This window comes from Apodemus sylvaticus, chromosome 9 (genome assembly GCF_947179515.1).
Source record: "Apodemus sylvaticus chromosome 9, mApoSyl1.1, whole genome shotgun sequence".
NCBI lineage: Eukaryota > Metazoa > Chordata > Mammalia > Rodentia > Muridae > Apodemus > Apodemus sylvaticus.
The window spans coordinates 94,610,403-94,635,252 of record NC_067480.1 but is presented as its reverse complement, the minus strand read 5'-3'; the positions used below and the strand labels follow the sequence as shown (position 1 = coordinate 94,635,252).

General features: G+C 38.0%; 1 protein-coding gene across 1 annotated transcript in view; it reads left to right on the top strand.

The window, feature by feature from the left end:
• Adgrb3 (adhesion G protein-coupled receptor B3) overlaps positions 1–24,850 on the top strand; it is a 349,818-nt gene that overhangs the window by 286,606 nt on the left and 38,362 nt on the right. Inside the window, exons 7-11 of the mRNA XM_052193366.1 lie at positions 4,816–4,966; positions 7,270–7,339; positions 9,644–9,710; positions 12,305–12,390; positions 17,724–17,895. Coding sequence (XP_052049326.1) covers positions 4,816–4,966; positions 7,270–7,339; positions 9,644–9,710; positions 12,305–12,390; positions 17,724–17,895 — 546 coding nt within the window. The remainder of the gene's footprint in view (positions 1–4,815; positions 4,967–7,269; positions 7,340–9,643; positions 9,711–12,304; positions 12,391–17,723; positions 17,896–24,850) is intronic.

The window sequence follows — 24,850 nt, the reverse complement described above, 5'->3', positions numbered from 1 at the left end:
ATGTGTTTGTAGTTATGGTGGTGAACTCATTTACAATCTGTCAGGCTGATGTCAATGAGTATATCCTCATAAAACGTATTAAGCTTTACCACATTTCATGATATAACAATTAAAAATTCACCCTTCCTCCCAAAAGAATAGTTGCTATGTATCAAATTTTCTACCTGTATGATATCAGGTGGTGTTTGTCTAATGTGTGTTTGTTCTGAGGCAGGGTTTCTCTGTGTAGTTCTGGGACTTGCTCTACAGACCAGGCAGGCCTCAAACTCAGAAATCGGCCTGCTTCTGCCACCCAAGCACTGAGAGTAAAAGTATCCACCATTACACCCGGCTTCTACGATGATGTTTCACTGTCATGGCCATTTGAAGAGGTAGACTTGTTTTTGTTGTTGTTGTTGTTGTTGTTGTTGTTGTTGTTGTTGTTTTTTAATCCTCAATTTTCAGCTAGGGAAAAGGCAGCCCAGAAATTTCAGCAAATGAAACAAGCAGTGTGTGGAGCCAGGAGAGAGCCTACTCTATTGCACTGTGTGATGAAAATGGAAGGCCTTGTTTTGGTTTGGTTAGGGAGATGCTTCAGATGCAGGTATTGGGAAAAGGGAGACAGTAGAACAGGCAATCTGCCCTTCATCAATAACAGAGGAAGTGAGTCCGCACCACAAAGACAATAAAAAGCAATACTGGACAACAAGAAGGGTAGCGATCGTAAGGACCCACTGCTGATAAGGTTCCACACTCCCCTGCCCTTTGTCTGTGACTGACAACTGGAACACCAAGTGCTTTATTCTAAGAGGCTTTCCTTCTGGCAGCCTCAGTGGTGTTGGGCACAGTCATTACCGGTTTCCTAAGCTGTGTGCTTGTGAAGTTTTTACGTGGCTTGCTACTTAGATGGGCATGCCTTCGTCTCCCTGAATGTTTTTTTCTGAGAGGATCACTGTCACATCTGATATCTGGCATTAGTATTTGCTTCATATAGCTCTTCTGAGCCCTTAAGGCCCCATCTTCCTGTGACAGTGGGTTTGGGGACTTTTCTCTCAAAACCATTGCAGAAATATATTTTTTTAATTGAGTATCTTCTTCATTTACATTGCCAATTTCCCCCCTCCTAAAAGCCTCCCTCCCCAAAGATTCCCAGCCCCTCCTCCCACCCCCCCACCCCCCCACCCCCGCTTCCATGTATATGCCCCTCTACCTGAAACACTCCCACCTCTCCCCCAACCCCCCACCCCCATCCGTTTCCCTTTGTTGGGGCCTCTATTGAGTATTGAGCCTTTACCTGACCAAAGACCACTCCTCCCACTGATGCCCAACAAGGCTTTCCTCTGCCACATTTTTAGCTGGAACCATGTGTACCCCTTGATTGATGGTCCAGTCCCTGGGAGTCTTGGGGTGTCTGGGTATCCGAAGTCATTGTTCTTCCCATGGGGCTGTAAACCCCTTCAGCTCCTCTGGACCACCCTCCAGATCCTCCGTTGGGGACCCCAAGCCCAGTCCAATAGTTGGTTGCTAGCTTCTGCCTCTGTATTTGTAGGGCTCTGGCAGGTAACATCAAGTGTGAAAATGTTTGTTTGTTTGCTTGCTTGTTTGTTTTTTCGTTTTGACATCTTGCCTATGAATTTAAAACTATTGTGATTTCTGGTACTTTTAGGAACATTTTCCTATTTATCATAATTTCTGTTTATTCCCTCTTCTTAATTGAACTTAATGATGTCTCTTACTTTTCCTTTTCCTTTGCTAAGTTACAAATACATCATTTCTACTTCATAATGGTTATCTTAATTTAGCAAGCTTATCATAAATGTTCAAGTAAATATATCTACCATACGTTACTGAATCTCTTTAATATACCGCAATAGAAAAAGCAGAAGCTTAGCATGTTTTCTTTTTCTCTGATTCCTTGAAACCCTCCCCTCTCTTAATCTTTTGACCCTCACTGGGTTTATTTTGATTTTCTAGGTGGCTACATTTTTAAGATGATATGAAATACATAAATGAAATTTTATTTAGACTCAATATATTTTATCACTTTTATTTGCCATATCTCTCATTTATTCCATTCTGCCCACATAAAGTTCTTATTGGTGTTTTTATATTGTCTAGAAATTCTTTCATAGAGAACCTTAAAGTAATAAACTTCAAAGTCCCTTTCAATTCTAAAAATGTACTTCTGCCTATCACTCGGATAATAGTTTGGCTGGGTGTAGAATTTTAACTTCAAAGTTCTCTTTCTTTAGAATAAGGATGTTTTCCCCCCCTTCTTGGATCCTGGGTGTTTCACAAAAATTTTAATATCACTCTGATTATTATTCCTGTGGAAGCAGCCATTCTTTTAATTCTAACCATTTTTAAATCTCATTCTTATTCTAGATGTTAACAATTTTCACAATAAGTGTTTCTGTGTGTTTCCTCCATGTATCCAAGATTGTATTGTGTTCTGAAGAGTTCTTCCATAATATTTCTTTAGATGCTGTCTTATTTTTCAGTTTCTTTATTAATTTTTCAAGAAGTCCTATTGAACAAATCTTGACTCTTCTGTAACATTTACATATTGCCATATTTTCCTCCTTTCTGTACTGTCTTTACTCCAAACACTGAGCTCAAGACTTAGGGATTAATCTTCAATCTGATTTCACCTACTTTTGATGTTTTTCTCGGACTACTTGTAGCTTCTGACTTGTGAGAAGTAGTTCATTTTCTCCAGTTGCCTTCAGGAAATCTTTTTTTTTACTGTTCCTGAGAATTGGGGCTAAAGGCTACATCACAAAACTTAGCAGTACAAACAGTGTTCAATTCACTAAATTACATTTGTGTTGACTTTTGCAATATGATAGCACACATCAGCTATGAGAGTTCAAGAGCAGAGCTGCCTGTGGCAAGGTAGGTTAAACAAATTTTGATGATGAACTTGAGGTGCCAGTGCATCTTATATTTGGAATTGTGATTTTTCAGGGCATGACTATCATGAGATTAAGAGTAGACTGAAAGGTGCAAAGAAGGGGCTTTGTGGCCTGAAGTCCTTGTGCTGGGTCAGGTGGTAGCAATAACTGATAAGATATCAAGATACATCCCTGAGATAGAGTTTGAGCCTTCTCAGTGGTAAAAGCCCTGGTATGTAGGAGACTTAGAAAATACTTGATCTTTAGGAATTGCTGGTGTAAAGTGTGGGGTGTATGGGAAAAGAAAGCCAGGGGACCTAAACCTCACACCCCAGAATAAAGATGCTTGGCAAACTGATAACATTTATGGAAAAATGGCAGACACTTAAAATTTGCTATTTATGAACGTTGTCATGTAGAAGTTGTACTATTACAACTTGGCAAATATAAGATGTTAACAATAACAAATCAAAACAAAAACACTACTGTTTGTTTTTACACTATGCTTAAAAGCTGAGGAACAGACAACTTTCCTGAAGGTGTTTTCCTTTCCAGTGATTATTGGCCCACTTGTATTGACTCTTAAAAGAGGAGGCAATAGTTCGTCTTTGTTCTTTATCAGAAAACTTCCTGCTAGATAATGATCTTATCTGATCAGAACTACTTGGGGCCACTTATCAACTGGGCAGCTGAAGAGATCAGACCCCGTCCCTGGACTAGAAATATGGGTCAGATTGTCATCTTCTGATGAGTGCTAGAATCCTGCATTTACAGACTCTGGTTTTATCCTTCAGTGATTCTGAGGGAGGGGTTTAGCCCCAATGCCTTCAAGCCTGCTAATCTCTAATTAGCAACCTAACATCTTTGTTTGTCTATTTTCAATTTCTGGGAACAAGGCTGCCTGACGAAGAAAGAAATTGATTCTGTTGCTGGTTCTGGTTTATGAGGAGTTGTATTACAGCAAGATGTACATAAAGAAGTCATACCAACGGGGAAATAAGGAGCAGCCTGTATAGGACGAAGCTGCTGGCAGTTTGCAGACCAGGCATAGCTAATGGTCCACACATTTAGGATGATTAGATTGCAGGAAGAAAAAAAATCTATGAAATCATAGCCATGTACTGCTGGTGACTCAAAATTAGCTTTTCAACATTACTTGATTAGGACATGCACGGCAATGTAGTAGCATTGGATGCAACTATTAAATATTTTGCAATGCACATTGCTTTTGTTCTAAGCTGTTAGCCAAACCTTATGTTGAATTTTGCTGTTATAACCTGGGTATCACACACATATTAAAAGCAAAGTTGGTTTTTTTTTCTTTCCTCTCTTTGAAAAGCTGTTGAGCTTGCCAGTATAATCTTAGCATCAACACAGACAAATCAAAAAGTAGAAATTCTTGGTTAAGTAAGAAAGATAAAGAATGTAGCCAAAACAATTATACATAATGTCTGCAACTTAAACTAGAGAAAAGACCATTTCCATAATTTTATTAAAAAAAAACAAGGCAGTAATTTTAATTTTCCTTGAGTTTAAATTTATAGTGTGCCTTCTCCTCATTAAAAACAGTGAAAACTCAAATGGAACCAGGGCATATATTTCTGTGTTGTACAGATTGTATAAAGTATAGAGGAGATAAGTTTCTAAGTCCTGTAAACAGTTTCTGTGGCACTTCCCTGCAATTTCTATGTGAAATAAAAGCCAGTTAGAACTTACCGGTTTTAAGTGGAAAGCAGTAACAGATCCCTGTAATCACAGAACTCAGGGGGAGCTGAGGCAGGAGGATGGCAAGTTCAAGGCTGTGTGGACCACATAGTAGGACCTTTCTCATCTGAGATCAGGGAGAGGTTATGACCAGAGGTGAAGAAGCGAGCAGTCCAGGCCTCTGATTCTTAGGTCCCTGCCCAGGTTGACCGTGAACTTCCTCCTTCTGTCTCCACAGAGCATCTGCACTACCACCACGGCTTTCTTGCATTTTTTCTTCCTGGCTTCATTCTGTTGGGTCTTGACAGAGGCGTGGCAGTCCTACATGGCTGTGACAGGAAAAATTAGGACCCGGCTTATAAGAAAACGTTTTTTGTGCCTTGGATGGGGTAAGCATATTAATAGACTTTTTTTACCCTTTGCTGAAATAATGCTGAACAATAATGCCACCGCATAATAAAAAGTGACTGTTCCCAGGGCACTTGTGTCTAACTTGAAATATGAAGTGGAAATACACAAGAAAGGCCATTTTCCAGTCAACCATGGGGTCACTTGGAACTTTATGAGGGAGTAATTACAAAATGTTTTAGTTAGCAAGCTAGCAGTTAAAATACCTACATGGTGTACCTTGAGACCTGAGCTAACTAAAGATAAAAAGACAATATGTTTCCTGCTGGTTTTTCTGAAAGTGCTGGACATGTAGCAAAACCCTAGGAAACCTTGAAGGGTTCTATTCCAAGAAATCTCTGAACTGTTAAAGAATAAAGCTGTTCACAGTACAGGGGAAAAGGGAGTCATTAGTGAAGCAATTAAACTTCACATATAGTTATGGAGTTCCTCGAAAGTAGAAACAAACAATTACTACCAAAGTGAGGTTTAATTAATTCACTGCCCATTGTTATTGGAGAAAGTTTCCAATTGCTTCATGGCACAGATGTCTCAAAGATCAGTGATTTCCTGGGGTCAGTGGAAATGAAAGCATAGTTATTTCTTTTAAAGCTAGTTTTACAAAAAAATTTCATGTTGGTCTGAATTTTGAAAGTCCTAACCTACAAAAACTTTACATGAATATACATAAAAGACACATGTACACATATTCACATGGGCACATTTGCACACATGCTGCTGCTACCACGTCAGATGAGCAGGCTGGCATGCTAAGAGGAATCTGGGTGCTTATAGGCTAGTGAACTTACTACAAGACCAAAGTAATTCATCCTGAAAAGCAGCATCAAAAGCACTTACAGATGATCTGCCAGCATTCAGCAGAGGTGTATCCATATTTAGATGATGCATTAGGACTCTCTGAAGAAGCAAATTGTAAGTAGAAGAATATCTTCTATTTAGAGTTTCATCAGATTTTTTTGTCTAGATTCCATGACAAAGATCTTCTCAAAATCAAGGCAGTATTGAACCAAGGAACATTTTTGTCATGAATTAGGACTGTAGCCCCAAGGAAGAGCCAGTGCTGGCACAGAAAGTTATTTCTTAAAGAGTGATTTCCTTACCAGGAACCAATGACTACCTTATTTAATACTGTGACTAAAGACCTCAAGGAAAGGGTTTGCAGCTCATCTCCAAAGTTAGAAATAATATCAACATTCTCTCAGTAGCAAAGAGTTATATAGAAGATGGCCAGAGAGAAGAAGCACACCACCATGAATTTAGAAAAGAGAAGTCCAATTTGTGTGAAATAAAGATTCCTGATTTTCTTCTGCAAATATTTAGGATGTAAGCTTTTCTTTCTATTGAACTCAATCCATTCAATCAAAATATTCAGTAAACAAATAACATGCAGGATGAGGAGGGAGAGGAGACAGAGTATCACAAGTATAACTTACAAGTGTATAGTTCTCAGTATCAATTTTAAAAGACGTCCCATTAGGGACGATAAGAAGAAAGAGGCAACTGAACACACAAACATGACCTTCTTAGAAAGGCCGAATATTCAAATGTATTTATGTATGTGGTGAAATAAGTCCTAAGGTCAGAATCAGTTTAGATTTTCAGGTAACTGGGTTCTCTTCCTACATCCTGGTTGTTATGAATAAATTGAAAAGGCAATGTTAAGTGATAAAATGAATTTTGAGGGTCTTTCTTATTATAAGTTGAACTTGGTGTTAATCAAGATGTGACCACCTGAATGTTCCACTCCTACCACAGTCCATCCCACCAGGGTATCCAGTTTTCTGCCTTTCTGGTTTTACAACTATAAATTTCCTTTATAACAGTGCAAACCTCTAGAGGAAAAAATAACTTAAAAGATATACTAAATCTCTGTTATTACTTCTCTTTAAAACTGTGTCAACCGCAGTGGTAACCTAGCAACATCAGGGCAGTCTACTAAGTTAAAAAAATATCCACCTGTACAGCAGTGATCTGATGTGCCAGGGTACCCAGGGGGTGCCTCCCCCTTCTTAGAGGAGGAGAGGGAGATGGGGAGGATCTGTGGGCAGTGGGACTACAAGAAGCGGGGTTGCAATCAGAATGTAAAGTGAATAAGTAAGTAAACGCCACCTATCTCTCATCATTTCCCACTTGATAGAAACTTTTCAATATATATACTTTGTGAAGTGACCCTTCCAACTGTAGTTGCTGTGATCTGAGTATCTGGAGCTTGTCCAGGCTTGTCCTGGGCAACTGTCCACAGTAACCATAGATGATATGAAGTGTCACCTTTCTTTCCTTGCAGGGCTGCCAGCTTTAGTAGTGGCCACGTCCGTAGGCTTCACCAGGACAAAAGGATATGGCACGGATCACTAGTAAGTCCATCTCTAATGCTACCCCTGTTGATACTTAAGAAAGCTACCAAACAGGTTTTATTTTGCTTGGCTGTTGATGTTTTTCACTTTGTTATTGAGTCATTAACAATGACAGAAGCTTACAGAATGATGAGAGGTGGCTTATATGCACAAAAGTGAAGAAAGTAAGGCAGCTCTATTCAGAATCCTGATTTCCAGTTCTTCCTGAGACTGGCATATCTTTATTTAAAGATACATCAGTAAGCACTGTACACATCAAAACTTAAATACTCTTTGTTAGAACTGGTAATATTTTTTCTATTATGAGTTAGGGTGTAACTCTTCCATCAGTTTCAAATATCATTGATACCTCCTATCATTAGTTGTTATTTCAGGTTCTGTTTTGTGGTGATATCATACTGTAATTGATTGGTCAGGAGCCAGAGTCCATATTAGAAGTTGCCTAGCTGTGTAAGAAACTAGAGACAGGTATGATGGACCATCTTATGCCTAGGATGCTCACAAAGCCTATGAAGCAATTCATAATCAAGATTAACTTTATTTTTTTATTTATTTATTTATTTATTTATTTATTTATTTATTTATTTTGGTTTTTTGAGACAGGGTTTCCCTATGTAGCCCTGGCTGTCCTGGAACTCACTCTGTAGATCAGACTGGCCTGGAACACAGAAATCTGCCTGGCTCTGCCTCCCAAATGCTGGGATTACAGGCATGCGTCACCACGCCCGGCTATTATTTTTAATTTAAGGAATTATACTTTCATCATTTAGTGAACCCATTTTCATATTGAAGATATAAATGAGTTTGAAGAGTATGTATTCAATTAAATATACTTAACAACATGATGTTCTGTAATTATTTTCAGGTATAAATTAGGAATTAATCATACATGAGGCCACATGTTGCACTCAGTTAATTAAAAATAAATAAATTGGCATCTCTTCACCTGCTCATTCTAATGGCATCTTCTTAGAACCGGAAGAATTCTTGCCTCTGAAGTTCTTGATTTTATATGCAGTCAAGACCACTGAAAGAAAATGCTAAGCATCTATTTAAGGATGCTATTTACTATAGCATGGTTACCTTAAATTATTACTTTTCCTATTAAGGTAACTATGTTGGTATATATCCAGTATTTGTAAAACATCTTATTGGTATTACAGATATTACAGTTCCTACTTTTGAGTTTGTAAATGTCAAAAGCATACCAAGTCTTGAGTTGGTCTTGAAATAAATGCACATAGATTTGTAGCTGTGTATACTAGCGTTCTTGTCTGTGTATAAAACTACTAGATTAAAACTTTAAGATAAAACTTAGAGAGGGGCATTTATGCTCTTAAACATATGGCTTTCTGTGAGTTTTGACAAATATATACATTATGGAAGCACCCTGTCAATAATTATAGAGCAGGCTAGTGTCAGGAAACACACAAAAGAGTCACTGTTCATATCTCAACTTTTGAAGGCACTCACTGGCTGCATGCACTGTAAAATACCAGGAAGCAGTTGCATGAGATAATGTCATGGCTGCTCAGGAGCAGTAAGTACAGTCGCTCACACTTCTCCCATCTCTCTCCTGGACCAGGGGCATAGGATGTTCCAGTCTGCAGACATCCCATGCTGCACCCTCTGGTCTCTTTATTTCCTCTTCATTCCAAGAATGAGCATTTTTATCCAAAAGAGTTCCCTAGCTCCATTAGTGGCAACCTGCATCTCTTGGTGAAGTTAGTCCATGGAACAAACACAGCTGCACTCATTTTAATTCACAATCTTCTCGCAGTGAATGTTCTTGGTAGTCAGGGAAACGGTTGAATTAAAGGGGGAGGAGAAGTCACAAACAAGGGTGTCCACTTCCTTCCTTGGTCTCTTTGAAACCAGCTTCTCCCAGTATCTCAAGGGCTCTCAAGGAAAAGCAGGAAAACACCATTTTCAAGACATTCTAAATACACTGAAAGAATCTGCCAGGCGATAAAACAGAGTTTATTAAGTGAGAACCTCTTTGCAATGAGAACAGAGGTAGATATTGCAAAATACAAATCATTTGTCCAAAATAGTTTATCTCAGAGTAAAGGCCAGTGGTTCAGTTTCTATCCAGTGATAGATATATATCATATATGGTTTCTTATTCATGAAATGCTAACATGAAAACTCTAGGTTTTTCTACAGTTTCCAGGATTTAAGTTATAAACCTTTGAAATGTGCCAACACTGCAAGGTTAAATTCTAGCCTGTACTGTTGGCATCACGATTATTGGCCTGATGCTTATCACTGATTTTTGTTAGTTTTATCTAATGCTATTTTTAGCTGCTGGCTGTCTCTTGAAGGAGGACTGCTCTATGCCTTCGTTGGACCTGCAGCCGCTGTTGTCCTGGTAAACTCTGAATTCACTTACTTAATTGCTTAGCAAATCTAAACAAAGATTACAGAAGATCACTTACAGTGACAATTTAGATAAAGTGGTGGGCAGAAATTTTAAAGTTCAATTACCTATTACTTTAATTTTAATATCAGTTGCTTCTACCTTAAATAACTCTAAAATATTCATCTTTAAGTACTAAAAAAATATTAAACTTGAGAGAGTGGAATTCCTCTTAGAGAAATCTTAGATATGTGACAGAGCTCAGATTAACTTCAATACACTCTTCTATGATATATAAAAATCTAATCATTTATTATCATTGCATCTCTATATCAATTTTGAATAATGTATTTATGTATGAATAGGGAGATTTATTCAAGACTGCCACTCTGAAAGCCTTTATCTATCTACCATTTATCCATCTGTAAATTTATATACATGCATACATATATACATGCATATATACATACAAGTGTCTCAACCTCAATGATGCAAGCATTTTAGAATAGGTCTTTCACTATTCCAAAGTCAGAGTTGTATATTCTAGTATGTTCAGTATCAACCCTCCCTCTGCCTAACACATTTCTAGATGTTTTGATGTTCCCTGTGGGTCAATATTATTCTAAGTTAAAAACCACCAATAGATGTTACATATGAAGATTTTAATTATTTTCCTTTAAGAAAAGCAAAATATTTCCCTAATTTCTAAAACTACAACAGGCAAAAATTTCTACCAGTTTTCCACCCTCTCTCTCCCTCCCTCCTTTCTGCATACACATCTCTTTCTCATACACATTGTTCTGACTTACCAATAGGAAAGAATAAAGGAGTGAAGAAGCATATAAATTAAATACAAAGATTTATATCACTGTTCAGTTAGACTACCCATTAGATTTTTTTTGAATGATTCATTCAATAACTTGGAAGCTAGAAATGTCTTTCTTAATAACTCTAAGTCTTTCTTCCTTTAAAGATTGTTCTTTCTTTTAAGCTGTATGGGGGAACAGAAATTGACTATGAATTGAAAGAAAGAAAGAAAGAAAGAAAGAAAGAAAGAAAGAAAGAAAGAAAGAAAGAAGAGATAGATGATAGATAGATACATACATAGATACATAGATGAAAAACAGAAAGCATCAACGAAACAAAGAAAGATGATGATTGATCGATAGATGAAATAAAGCAGAGAAACAAAGATGATGATATATAAGTGATTGATAAATATATAAAACAAAGGAAGAGATGATAGATAGATAGATAGATAGATGATAGATAGATAGATGAAAGAAAGAAAGAAAGAAAGAAAGAAAGAAAGAAAGAAAGAAAGAAAGAAAGAAAGAGAGAAAGATCACTGATGACATGAGTATTACAGAAGAGCATAGGGAAATGAGACTATTAGGAAAATATCAATTTAATTATTTTCATAAGTTGCTTGTTAATATACATATAATCCTATATAGTATATGCATAATTAAATTACCAATACAATGGCTCTTTCTTAGTCATACATTCTCCTATTCAAGTTGTGAATTAATAGAATCCATAGGATTTAGGTTTTCTTTTAGCTCAAATATAGTGAAGTACAATGGTCCTGCTCCTGAAGGAGTGACATTTTACTGAGACACTAAGAGTGACATACTCTACATCACTGAATACACTAAATCATGCACTTTGGATCTCTCTCATGTTGACAAGTGGACAGATTTCCACCTTCTATCAGCAAGAGGGACAGTGGCATGAGACTGTAGCTCACTGACAGAGGGAAGAAGATGAAAAGAAAAGGCTCTTTGGTTTTCTTGATTTTCTGATTGGGATGGGTATTCATCATCAGCACCTTCTACCAATAACTATTTCTTTGAGGTGCCTTAAAAATTCCACTTGAAAAAGAACATCTTCTTACTGATATCACTTCAGCTGATATTATGCAAAAAGCCATGTAACTGCGAGGAAGGATGTCTTAGAAATTGCTGAGAAGTGCTCAGGAGAGCAGATTTTAAGAACTGGTGTCAGTATCCTGTCTCCTGAAGGAATGTGGAGATTGTATAGACTTTCCCTTCTTAGAAAAGGGCGCATCAGAAAGCAACCTCCACTCCACGTCCCCACCCCCACTGCACCCCCATCCACCCCTGCCACAGAGCATAGCCACACAGTAGCTATCGTGACTCGGACTCTGTCCTCCCTGCTAAGGACAGTGGCAAATCCTGGTACCTTTGCCTGCCTAGGCTCAGCCCAGGCCCTTGCTGAGAGACTTAAAGTACTTTGGTTTTTAAACATAGATAAAACTCATTTAGCCCACTGTTTTAGTCAAAGTTTCCTTGGAAAGAATAATGACAGATAGATGGAGTCTAGTACCATTTAAATGTTAGGCAACTGAAGGTTAATTTCACCATGTTAAGCTGCAAACCGTGGAAGCTGAGTGTGTTTAATGGACTTTAAATGTTAGAGGCACGCAGTGCTGTTGAACTGCTCACTGCGCCTTTGAGAAGTGATTCACATCTTTCCTCAGAATCACACACCTCCTTGGGGGTTTAAGGCTTGCTTTCTGGAGAAAGGGGGGACCTGATCCCCTTCAGTATCATCGAAAGGTCAACTTTGTTTCTATTTGACAGGTCAACATGGTGATTGGCATTTTGGTATTTAATAAACTTGTTTCCAGAGATGGGATCCTAGATAAAAAGCTCAAACACAGAGCCGGGTAAGCTGCCGTTGGTGGATTTTGAAGGTTCTTTATGAGTCAATCCCAGAGTCCAGGTCCGGCTCGGCACTTGCTTGGAATGGTTCCCTGAACTTTGCTCTCGATGTACTAGTATGTCTGATAGATTCTGTCATTTAGAGATCCTCTGATTACATAATAGAAGTAACAAATCTAACATATAAAAATATGTTTGCCAAGGGTGATTTATTGAAAATAACAGTGTATGTTACATAAAAAGATATAGGTGCATGCGAGGCTTGTCTGTCTGCTAAGACCGAACACTGTCTAGACTCAAAATAGTCATCCTAAGGTAAGAAGAGATTTCAAACCCCAAAACTTTTGCTCAAGAAGATAGAAGTTAGATTAAACAAAATGTCAGTTTGGGACAAGACTAAATCAGGTCAGGTAAAACTAAATAGAGTTAAATAGTGATTTTTTTTAGTGTGGGGGTCTCTTTAACTAATTGTATAGACCAGAAAAAAATTACTTAATCACTTTAAATTTATATCAAACATTATTCTTATCAAATATTTGCATTCATTTTACATTTAAAATATAATTTAGCGTAAATAAATGTGTAATTTTTTTCCATTTTAGCCGTCTACAAAATTTATAAAAACAGCCACCTTGTTTTTACTGTTATCGCTGTATCAACAAGCACTTCATATGTAGATTTGTAGAAGCATTTAGGTTACAGCAACACCCCCTCCTAAGTATTTCTGGAAATTTAAGTGAGATATTAATTCCCTTGATTTCCTCTTAGGTCTTTTCTTACTAAAAATTACAACTTTCTCTTAGCTTGGAAAAATTTATCATTATTCAAAGTATATTCGTATAATTGTTCTCTTTTAAAAACGTTTTTATGATATATTTTTTTAAAGGTCATAGTATGTGAATCCCTTACTGGTGATGAATTAAAGATCTCCCTGTTTTTATAATTTATGTGATGATTATTATAAAGTAAGATAACTTAGGTAATTCTTTTCCCTAGTTAAAAAAAATAAATTTAGTAACTTTTCATTAAAAAAAATCAATAGTATTCACATAAAACCTGAGAAGTATAACAGTAAATCAAAACATCAGTAGATGGTCTCTCCCTACACAGCTTTACTTTTTAAACTACATGCTCTTTTGCATTACAGATTAGTTTTGAAACCATCCTGAACTTACTGTCAAGACTGCGTTTGTATGCCATGTGATATGAGCTTTCCATGGAGTTTGCCACATGGGGCTGGAATAGAGTAAACATTTTGTCGTTGAGCAGGCTAAGTGCTGGGTAGAGGGAACAGGCTCTGCTACGACTGGCATGGACATTTTCTAAAGGAGGTATTCGAACCCAAAGCTCAGCAGTGCACCAGCTGCACGCATGGTCTCCAGGCATACTTCCCGCTCTTTCAGAAACCCAGTCTCCTCATCCATTAAATAGGAAAATTGCTCTTGCCTCATTAAATATATGATGTAATGCACATAATGATTTCACAAGAGCATCAGCAAATGGCACGCCCTAGTCAGCAAACAGTGAATCCGATGATGAATGAAGTAACATGGTCAATAAAAGTCCCTATGATCCCATCGTCCAAGACAGTGAGCTCAGAAAAGGAGATGAGCTCACTAAAATGTTGAGGAGCCCCGGGGCTGTGATTCTTTTCACACTTTATTATTTTGTGCATCGTGTCAAGTTTGAACTCGAGTTGTTCTTTGTAAGTGATAAGCGGAGACTTAATCATGGCATTGCCAGGGTGTGAGTTTAAATGACTGATCTTGGCAATGATAGGTATAATCGAGAACCTCTAATTCTAAAAGCATTCTTAGAAGTCGCATGGATTTCACTGGCAAACAAACCGTAATGGGAAAGTGTCGTTCCCATTCCAATGGGGGAACCTTTGCAGAGAAGCTCAAGCCTTTTTACACACGAGCACTGTCCTGAGCAGAGGAGAGCTATCGAGTTAACAACCAGGCTTAAGTGGCATCTGTCAAATAGAAACTCAAAGGTAAACCAAGTATAGAGAGAGCTGAATATGTTCTCTAATCTGAAGTGTGAGTAAAGGAAACTTTAAAAAGTACTATGGATGTGTGAAGTTAATTTTAGTCCTCAGAGAAGCAGCAGAGAGTAATAAAGACATCACTGAGGAGCTTAATCAGATGCACTGAGAAAGCACAGCGCGCAGATGACGCTGACTGGCTAAGTAATTGATTTCACTAATTGTAAAGTCGACTATTTCAGGTTGGTTGAATATATACATATAGATATATCTCTATAAGCATATGTAGAGAGAAAGGATATTTCCTGAAACTAGATGACACGATTTAGAGTAGAATATAGGGCCATGGTATTCATTCTTTCATTTTTTTCTATTTCTAAATTTGATTTTTTCATACTTTTTAATCTCTTATTAGAGGTATCCAAGCATACCATTTGTGCTTGATAAATATTTATAAAGGAATGTATGAATAAATGTTTAATAAATAATTAAAAAGCTTGACAACTTGTGTAACATCTGAACTATATTAAAAGTTTTCTAATACATAAGGTATGTTTACCAGTATAATTTATTGAAAATAATAGTATGTGTTATATAAAATGCTAAGTGGAAATAAGTAAAAACAAGATAAATTATAATGTATATCTTAAGACAAAACATCTTAAAAGAAAACTTTAGAACATCTTAAAACAAAAGTTATATTTTATTTTATTGTTTTTTATAATAGGGTTTTCTTGTGTTCTGCATTAAATTCCTCTGTCATATCTACTTGAAATCAAGGAACTTAGCACAGTCATTTATATATTGCATGAACTTTTTTAGAGGAGAGAATATTTTCTTTTTGAGGAATCTGTTTGATATTAACAATAAAACAGTGAAGTAACTTTTCTAAACAAGAACAGAAAGAATTAAGAAGGGACCCAGAGCAGCAGACTTCACGTTTTGTGGTAACAAGATGGCGATGATGACGACAACGTGATGCAGAAGCATTTATCAGAGGCCAGGGCAGTTCAACTTCATGTTGCATCATTACATAGACATAATCAGATGAATCTATAATTTCCTTGATGACAAAGAACCCTTTTATTTTACATTGTAGGAACTCAATTGAGAGTCTAGAGTATATGTTTTCCACATTTCATTAATTTATGTACAGGTCACATAAACTGAGGAAAAATGATTTTTATGGATATTTCACTCTATCCATGGTATGTCATAGTTGCCCAGCTGGCTTATTGTAAAGTATAAAGATAAATATTTGTAACCTTGGTTTAAATTTATCTGAAAATCTCATACTTCCGTCATGTTTTGGGGATTAAGACACTTGTTATCCTGAGTACTTACCAAGAATATTTTTTTAGTAATCTTTAGTTATTCAATTTTGTCTCAGAGCCCAAAGAAAAAGTACCCTTACATTACATTACAAAATAGCTACATCCATGCTCAAGGCACACCTTTCTCCTTTGGTAAACGAAATAATAAATGATGAATGCATGCCTTTATGATAATGGTGTGTTTAAGCTTAACAAGAAAAAGATCCAGGTGTAGGTTTACAGCAGTCATGGTCAGTCCTGCTTCTTGTTAGATCCATCTGTGAAGCTTTAAAAAGGGTGGGGTTTCAGGGTTCCATTAATCAGAGTCTTTGGAGATGAGCAAAGATAAACCCATGTAGCCATGAGAAAAGTGGCCCAGGCCCAACTCTAAGAGCAAGACTTGGCAAGCTCATAGAACCATTCTCAGAGTAAACTGTACATGCTCTTCCAAGCTGTGTTCACCTGTGTTTATGAGCCAAATCCTGGGTTCCTTATATCACTGAAGTGAGCCATTTGTAACCTAACTGCAAAACCTTGATTATCATCTCATCTAAGAACTACTTCCCAATTAATGCTCCCATTTCAAAGAAATCAAACTTTCCGTCCTCTACCACTTATTATATAATAACACAGCTCCACTATAACACTAACTGAAAATGTACAGGGTAAACATGTTCCAGACACAAGTACTGGGAACTGAGTGTGGAAGTACACCTTGATTATTTCAAGGTGTTTTTGAAGTTTGATTCAAGTAATTTCATTACACAGTTTATATATTCATAAACACATAATGTTTCAGGGAACAATTTTGCAAGGGAAATCTATGGAAAGTCCCTCTATGTAGCCTCATTTTGCTTCCATAAGACAACAGATAAGATCTATATTATTTGAATCTGAATTCACCTGCAAACATATCTTAGGGCAACATAGGCTGTTAGATGTTGCGTGGTTTCAGTTTCTCACTTTGAACTTAATTAGTACAATAAATATGTTTTATTACCGCAGAAAACAAGTGCTCTTTATTATGAGATATTCTTTCATTAAGTTCCATCAGCCCCTATATTCAGATCACCTAACTTGAGCATATGCTGATGCTGTAAAAATTTCAAAATAAGAAATCTGTAGTGATACATCTCTCCCATTTGAATGAATGTATGACATATACCTTACTTTCTTAGACTTCCTGCCATAAATGTTAATATTTCTGGAGGTCTTCCTGACATGTGTAACTTCTTCAGAGGACAATGACAATCATTTAAACTAGGAGTCCACATATGTTTATTTTCCATGGGTCTGAATAAAGGGTTATAATTAAATATCTATCCAAGCACACGCATATGTTTAACCCAATGTGTTAGTCGGTTGTAGTTTATGGATGCAGGGGAACATGCAGTATACCAGGTGGGGACATACTTTGCATGCTCCCAAGGCCCACACTGTTAAAAGGTGAATGTTGCAGAGGTGGTACTTGGTGTAATTGCATCTATAAAATGACCTAGAATGTTCATCCCTAATAAATATACTTTTTCTGCATGAAATCGTATTTTAAAACTAACTTGCAGCTGCAACTTTTTTGGTGACAATTCAATATTTTTGTTCTTTCTGTGGGTGTTCTGTTTGTTTGCAGTCAGATGACTGAGCCTCATAGCGGTTTGACGCTCAAATGTGCCAAGTGTGGAGTAGTTTCTACAACAGCTTTGTCAGCCACCACCGCCAGTAACGCCATGTTAGTCCCAATCATTTATGTCTTCTTGTTACAAATCTTTACCGTGCATGTGAGAAAATGCTATGATGAAAGAAAAATATCGAGTTTGCTAATATTTGAGTATTTTAAATTGAGAACTGCCTTTATAATGATTGTGGGCTGGTCTATAAATGATAAGTAATATTCTCAAGGGTTATCTCATTTGTGGTTTTCAAGTTAATGGTCTTGGGGCCACACAGAAGAATGCTTTGTGGGAGAGTGAGTGGGGGGTCGGTTATGGCCTGGAGCGTGACATGCGACTACGTCATGTTGCTTTCTTTTCCCTTTCAACAGGGCCTCTCTTTGGAGCTCCTGCGTGGTGCTTCCACTTCTGGCTCTGACATGGATGTCTGCAGTTTTGGCCATGACAGATAAACGCTCCATATTGTTTCAGATACTTTTCGCCGTGTTCGATTCTTTGCAGGGTTTTGTGATAGTCATGGTCCATTGCATTCTTCGGAGAGAGGTGAGACATAGATTTCCTTCGTCAACCCAGAGAAGGGAAAGAGGGAAAGTGTACCTTAATTAACCAGCATGTTCTTCAATTGTAATCTTAGTCTTCAGACTAAGTTCATCTTCTCCACTGACAATGGCTTAAGATTCAAAGCAGAAAAAGGAACATTAAGGGAAAATTCGTCAGGCTTTGACACTCAGTCCAGTACTAGATTGAAATACATGGGTTTGTACAAGGAAAACCACTGTGCCAAGGGCCAGAAAGACCAGATTCAAGACAGATGGAGTGAGGCAGGGAAGCTGAAGAAGCTAGAGGGAGACAAGGTAAAGGTAGGCATCCCTTAAATGGCACTGGTCATAAGCGTCCCCTGTCATTGCTAACCACATCCTCATCGATGTGGCTGAGCATAACAGCTCCTCGGTCCTATCGTTTACTAGTCTTACTTTTCATGCAAATACAGCACATATTAAAGCTACTAAAGAGAAACAATTTTGATTTCGATGTTTACGACAACTACAGTTCCTGCCTCTGGTAAGACACTACAGGCAGGCGCGGTGTGTGAGCACCCTATGCCTGTCGTCTCAGGGCGCCTCTGGATCCCAGTTTGAGTTTATTTCCAGTCAAAGGAGGAGAAAGATTCCTCAGCATCACAGACACTCATGTAAGACAATGCAAGACTACAGATAAGTGTTGCCAAGGTATAAAATAATGTTTTCCAACCAGGGTGAAAATGATTCTGAGCGCTTGCAAGTGTTTACAGGTTTCTGAGTCACTTCCGTGTTTACTCTGGGAATGAGTGAGAAACCAAACACGCTGATACCACGCCAGGGGAGTGATTTTTAAGACGAGTCGACCGTCGATTTGCATCAGATAGCTTGTCTGAGTAGCGTATTGCGCTGCACAAATCACAAATTGTGTGTGCATCTGAGCACACACCCCATTGTTTTACAAGGATGTGTGAAGGTAACAAGAGGCCTTAACCTGATTTATTGGGTAGGAAGAACTGTATTTCTGCCTTATTTCAGGAAGGCACAGATGTCATCAATAAACTCACAGGTGTATTCTAAGAATATTCTAGGATGGGAACCCATGAAAACAGATGAAGTGTGACTTCATCTTGCAAGGGGAAGATATTTCATCGCTTCAAAATCTAAAGGTGCTTACAACTGTAAAGCCTCATTCACCTCTTTGTTTAAAACCTAAAATATCACTCCTATAATCTCCCAAATATCAAGTTCTTTATATAGAAAGGTAATAAAGGTTAAAAAGAACTTGAATGATAATTTAGATTATATTCTTTTCCAATTATGACTATCTTGTGGATCAACCCTCCTCTAATAATTTCAACAGAATTCTTCTAAATTAATAGGCACAGAACCATTTCAATTGACAATTAAGGATGGGGTATTGCTGGCTTTAAGCAAGGTGCAAGAATATATGTGCATGCAATTTTCAGAAGAAATTAATACCCTAGTTATTAAGGAATAGAAAAGTACTTTACATTAATTCTCTGTTTTCTTAAAGACATAGTCTTGTGTAGCCTATGCTGCCTTTCGACTTGGAATTCAAGTCTATGTAGTGCTAGAGCTTGAACCCAGGGCTTTGTGCACGCGAAGAAAGCATTCTTCCCTTGGAGACACATGCCCAGCCCAGCTCTCTCTTTTAGGCGGTGTTAGGCTATGCTCAAAATAAATATGATCCTAAGTGACAGATATCATGATGGCTCATTGTCAAATTTTTGCTACTTGCTGGGAGAAAAATATTTGGCAGAAAAATCCTTGATACACATCAGAACTTTTCAGTGCTTTCTAATCAGAGTATTAAACTGCCAAAAACATAATTTAAGTTTAATTAAGTCAAATCATAAAATAAATGCTTCTACTAAATAAGATATCTGTAAATACACCGTTTTTTTTTCTATTAGTAGGAACAAAAGCATGGTCATTTTTTCTGATACTGTTCAGTGGAAAATTAAAACTGAGTGACTATATTACAGATAAATTCACAGTGAATTCTTATAGCATCTTTCTAATACTAGAATGAACATATTTCCTGCAGTTTTTTCCCTCGTGGTCATGGAGCTGTACAAATAGTCTATAAAATTGCTAAAAGAACATAAATTTCAGAGAGGTGATCTTCATAAATCTTCAGAATTCCTAAGAGAAATTTTGTTATTAAAAGGCTGAGGGTTTTGAAAAATAATTATTTAAAGTATTTTATACATTACATGGAATACATCATAGCACAATTTCTTGAAAGAAAAGCCTCTTTCAAATCTACTTCTGTATTTACAGACATTGGCAGAGGTCCGGCTTATATTGTGACCTTGTTGCCCTAACTGAATAAAGTGTAAAGAGGACCCTTCCTGGTCCTCTGTGCCTCCTGTCAATACTTTAGCTATAAAACACACCAATGCAAGTGTCATAGTGTTTATGAAATACTGAGTTGCAATGTGCAGCTTTTAAATTCTTTATTTACAATTTGTCACTGACAATCCCCAGGAGACCTAGGAATACAGTTTGTCTTTATTGCTTGTCTCACCTGTTTGCTTCTCTGCTATTTTCTTCATAATAATTTCATATCATTTGCATGGAACTTTTCATTCTTGAAAATATGCCACCAATGTTAAAAAATACTTTCTATGTATAGGGCAGGTACATTACCTATTCTTATCCCTGTCTATTTTTTACATACTAACATAATTTGGGTTTGTTGTTTGTCTGTTTTGTTGGTTGTTTTGTTTTGTTTTAGTTACTGCTATTCTTACACATATTGAGTTGGAACATCTTTGTGGAAGAGAATGAAAAATAGCCTTGTACTTTAAGGGGGAATAAAAGACTGTAATCATGACATTTAGAACATAATATGCAGAAGACTATTTTAGGTGTGATTTTGCTTTTAATGGGCTCAATGTTAAAAGAAAAATAATTTCTAATCTGGGAAGAAGGGACAAATAGTTGCACTGGTGCTAACAGCTCGACTTCTATGGGTTTGCATGTGTGTGGTACATGCTAACGTGCCAGGGCTCTGTCCATGTGCTCAGATGTAGAGACAGAAGCAGGGCTTCAGTTCTCTGTCATCCTCTGCCTTAATGCCTTCAGACAGACTCCCTCACTAAGGCAGGAGCCAGTCTACCTAACCGAAAGGCAAATGAGCTCTAGGAAATCCTCCTGTCTCTGCTCCCTCCTCTAACCCAAGGACAGGATTACAGGTTTAGAGCTATGCTGGGTTCTTTTACATAAGCTCTAGGAATTCAACCTGTTCCTCAGGCTTACAAGGCAAACAGTCACTCACTGAGCCAGCTATTTATGGAAGAAAACTGGCTATCTAAATACCTGCTCTTGATCTTTTGACTTCACAAACTTAGTACTGAATACCATTTTTGCTTAACACTATAGTTACTTCTTCTAAAATACCTTTGTCTTTTTGAGTTGCATGAGCCAATGTTTCTAAGGAAAACAGAAGACAAAATGAAAAAAAGATTAAAGAAAAATGTTTTAAAATATTTAGGTATCTGATTGATTACAAAGCATTATGTACAGCTCAGACACTAATGTGTTCTAACTAATCAAATCGAATCTAGTAGAACAAATAGATATTTCCTGCTTTTACTAATTAGAATTCATTTGGATTGAACAGATAAGAACACATACTATTTACTATTCTCCTCATTGCTATGGAAATGAAACTACACAAGAGTTATGGAACCTTTGAAATAGTTCCCGTTGCTAGGAAACCACTTTCTTGGTCCCTGCATATTCTTCTCATCTCTGTCTCTGGCTGTGCCAGACTCCAAGACAGTCTTACAGCTTGATGTCAGATGGGGAAAATAACAAGATTGTGCTACAAAATAAGCTACAATAAAACCCTGCCACTAAACAGAAAGGGAAAGGATGCTAAAAATGTGAGCCCTATGTGGATGGCCTTGTCATGCCTGTGTGTACATCCTGTAGCTGTTCCACAATATTAGTGTCACAGCCTGGGCGCTCTCCTCTCTCTCTTCCAAGCTCTGGCATGAAGGCCAGGCTGTACCAAAGGAGACCTCAAATATTCATTGTACCCTGTGAAGCAATTTTGCAGAAACATCTTTAAAATGAGCGTGAATCGTGTGCTCTCTCTCTCCCTCCCATCCTCCATGTTCTCTCCTTCCCTCATCTCAGAGTTCTAGTTAGAGAATTTGGTAGCCTTGGTTACAGTTACTTGCTCCAAATGGTGTCTGAAAGAAATGGTCGATGTATTTTATAGCATCAGTAAGTAGCCAAAAGTGGAGAGGGTCGGGGCTTGATTGGAACACTTTACTTGGAAGGCAGACACTTAGCACATAAATTAGTAGTGAACTGAGTTATGTGCTAACACCTGCCTGCTTCTCAGGCAGAATGGAAAACAAAAACAAAAATCATTTAAAGATTTCATTGTTTTGTTTTGTTTTTAGCAAAACAAAGCATGTGCCTTTAAGTAGGAGAATGACAAGAAGCAATAAAATAAGCCTTGGTGGGAAGCACGGGCTTGACACAGCCTAGGACAGCATGCTGCTGGTCTTGAACATTTCTTCATGTGCCACCATCTCACCCCACTCCACATCCAGCTTCTTAAGCAAGGGTGTGTAGATCTTGCAGCTTCTAGGTTAGGCTTTCCCAGGTCGTCACAATCCCAATTATACATGGAACATCCGCATCCTTCTCAGTCTTCATCCATATGAGAGGTTAATGAAGCTATACAATCTGGGGAAAGAGGAGGCTTCCATGAATAAGTTCAGACACGGGGAGCCTAAAACACAACTTGATGCAACGCAGTGCCTGCCAGGGAGCATCTAACTGTGATTTATGGTTCCTCTAAATTCCTGCACTCACATTTTTCTTTCAGCTGCCCCGGACTCTGGGGATTAACATCAGGCCGCTGTGTCCAGTGAGCAGAGGCCTCTGGACACTGGCTGCTTGACAGGCAGGCCCTACTTCCCTCCTCTTAAATCCTCAAGATCTTCCCAGCTCTGTTATATACAGGGAGCCGATGTGTCTTGACTTAAGGGATAAGATGAAAACATATCTAGTTATTTCTACTTTTAAATGTCTTTGTTTGTTTGTGTGTTTGTTTCGGTTCATTCTTTGGCTTGAACAAGTCCAATCCTTGTTCAGCAAGATTTGAAAAGATAGAGGCAGAGTGGTGTCCAGGAACGAGGAGGACTTTCATGGCAAGATACATGGTTCTAGCTTCTGGTTCTGTCACCTGTCACGATGATGTTGGGCGAGTTTCTAGTATCTAAGCATGAACTTGCTCTTCTGTGCACTGGCGCAAGCCTGTCTGCCTCAGAGGCTATGCTGCCAGGCTGGAGCGAGAGTCTCCCGTGAAGAAGGTGTGAAGCATGGTGTCTAGCATAGGATTCCTCTCTTCTCTCCTCCTCGCATTTGCACACGAAAGGAGTGCGGCTACATTTTTTTGAGACAGTGTCTTTGAAAGATCATCTAAAGAAGGAAGTTTCCATGAGCCCCAAAGAAGGACATAAAAAACTAACTTGAAGGTCAAAAGCATAGAAATTTCAGACAGCAGTTGGTAGATCCTCCAGCATTAGGGAAACCCAGTTAAAGGTCCATCAGGGCTGGAATCTGAGACTGTATTCTGAACCTTTCATTGTATAGCAAACAACAAACTTTCCTTTTTGTTTGGTTGTTTTTTTGTTTTTTTTAACTAGGAGAAACCCCAGTAATTTTTTGTTTTGTTTTTTCTTTTCTTTTTTTATTAGATAGTTGCTTTATTTACATTTCAAATACTATCCCCTTTCCTCCTCATTACCCCTCCTAAAATTTCCTATCCTATCCCTCCTTCCCATGCTTACCAACCCCTCCCACTTTCTGACCTGGCATTCCCTACACTGGGGCATCCAGCCTTCACAGGACCGATGGCTCTCCTCTCATTGATGTCTGAAAAGACCATCCTCTGCTATATGCGTAGCTGGAGCCATGGATCCCTCCATGTGTATTCCTTGGTTGGTGGTTTAGTCCCTAGGAGCTCTGGGGGTACTGGTTGGTTCATATTGTTGTTCCTCCTATGGGGCAGCAAACCTCTTCAGCTCCTTGGGTCCTTTCTCTAGCTCCTCGATTAGGGACCCTGTGCTCAGTCCATTGGTCGGCTGTGAGCCATGGGTATTTTGCTTCCCCTTCTAAGAAGGACCAAGGTATCTACACTTTGGTCTTCCCTCTTCTTGAGCTTCATGTGGTCTGTGAATTGTATCTTGGGTATTTGGAGCTTTTGGACTAATATCCACTTAATAGTGAGTACATACCATGTGCATTCTTTTGTGATTAGGTTACCTCACTCAGGTTATTTTCTACTTCCATCCATTAGCCTAAGAATTTCATGAATTCATTGTTTTTAATAGTTCAGTAGTACTTCATTGTGTAAATGTACCACATGTTCTGTATCCATTCCTCTGTTGAGAGACTAGGAGAAAGTCCAGTAATGTTTTGTAAATGTCAAATCATTTGGGTTACTTATGTCAATCACATAGTATTTATAAAACTGAGACTTATTCATTCATTAACAATGAAATATGAAATAGAATATTATGTTGAAAACATCTGTGCCATTTGTTCAAGAATAAAACAACAGATGTGACTGTAGATATCAAACTTAAAACACATAGCATTAAAAGGAAAACCCTCCCTCAGAAATAAGAACAAAAGAGTACAAGGTTAAAACTTGTGTATTCCTGACTTAAAATGATCTTGGGAGTTCATAAGAATTCATGAAGAATACCTTGAGAGAACACTGCCTTGTCTTTTAAGAGGTGAAGATTTGGTCTGAGCAGTTGAGCAGCTAAATTTGGAGCCCGATTCAAACCGGGCAAGTCTTCCCTGCGAGGCTTCTGGGATTTGTAACACCGCCAATGGTGCTGGGTGCTCCTCCCCTGCAACTTCTAAATCTGGCGTGGACTTTGCACGGTGACTCTCTGCCAGCTGTCTCTGGAGTGAAG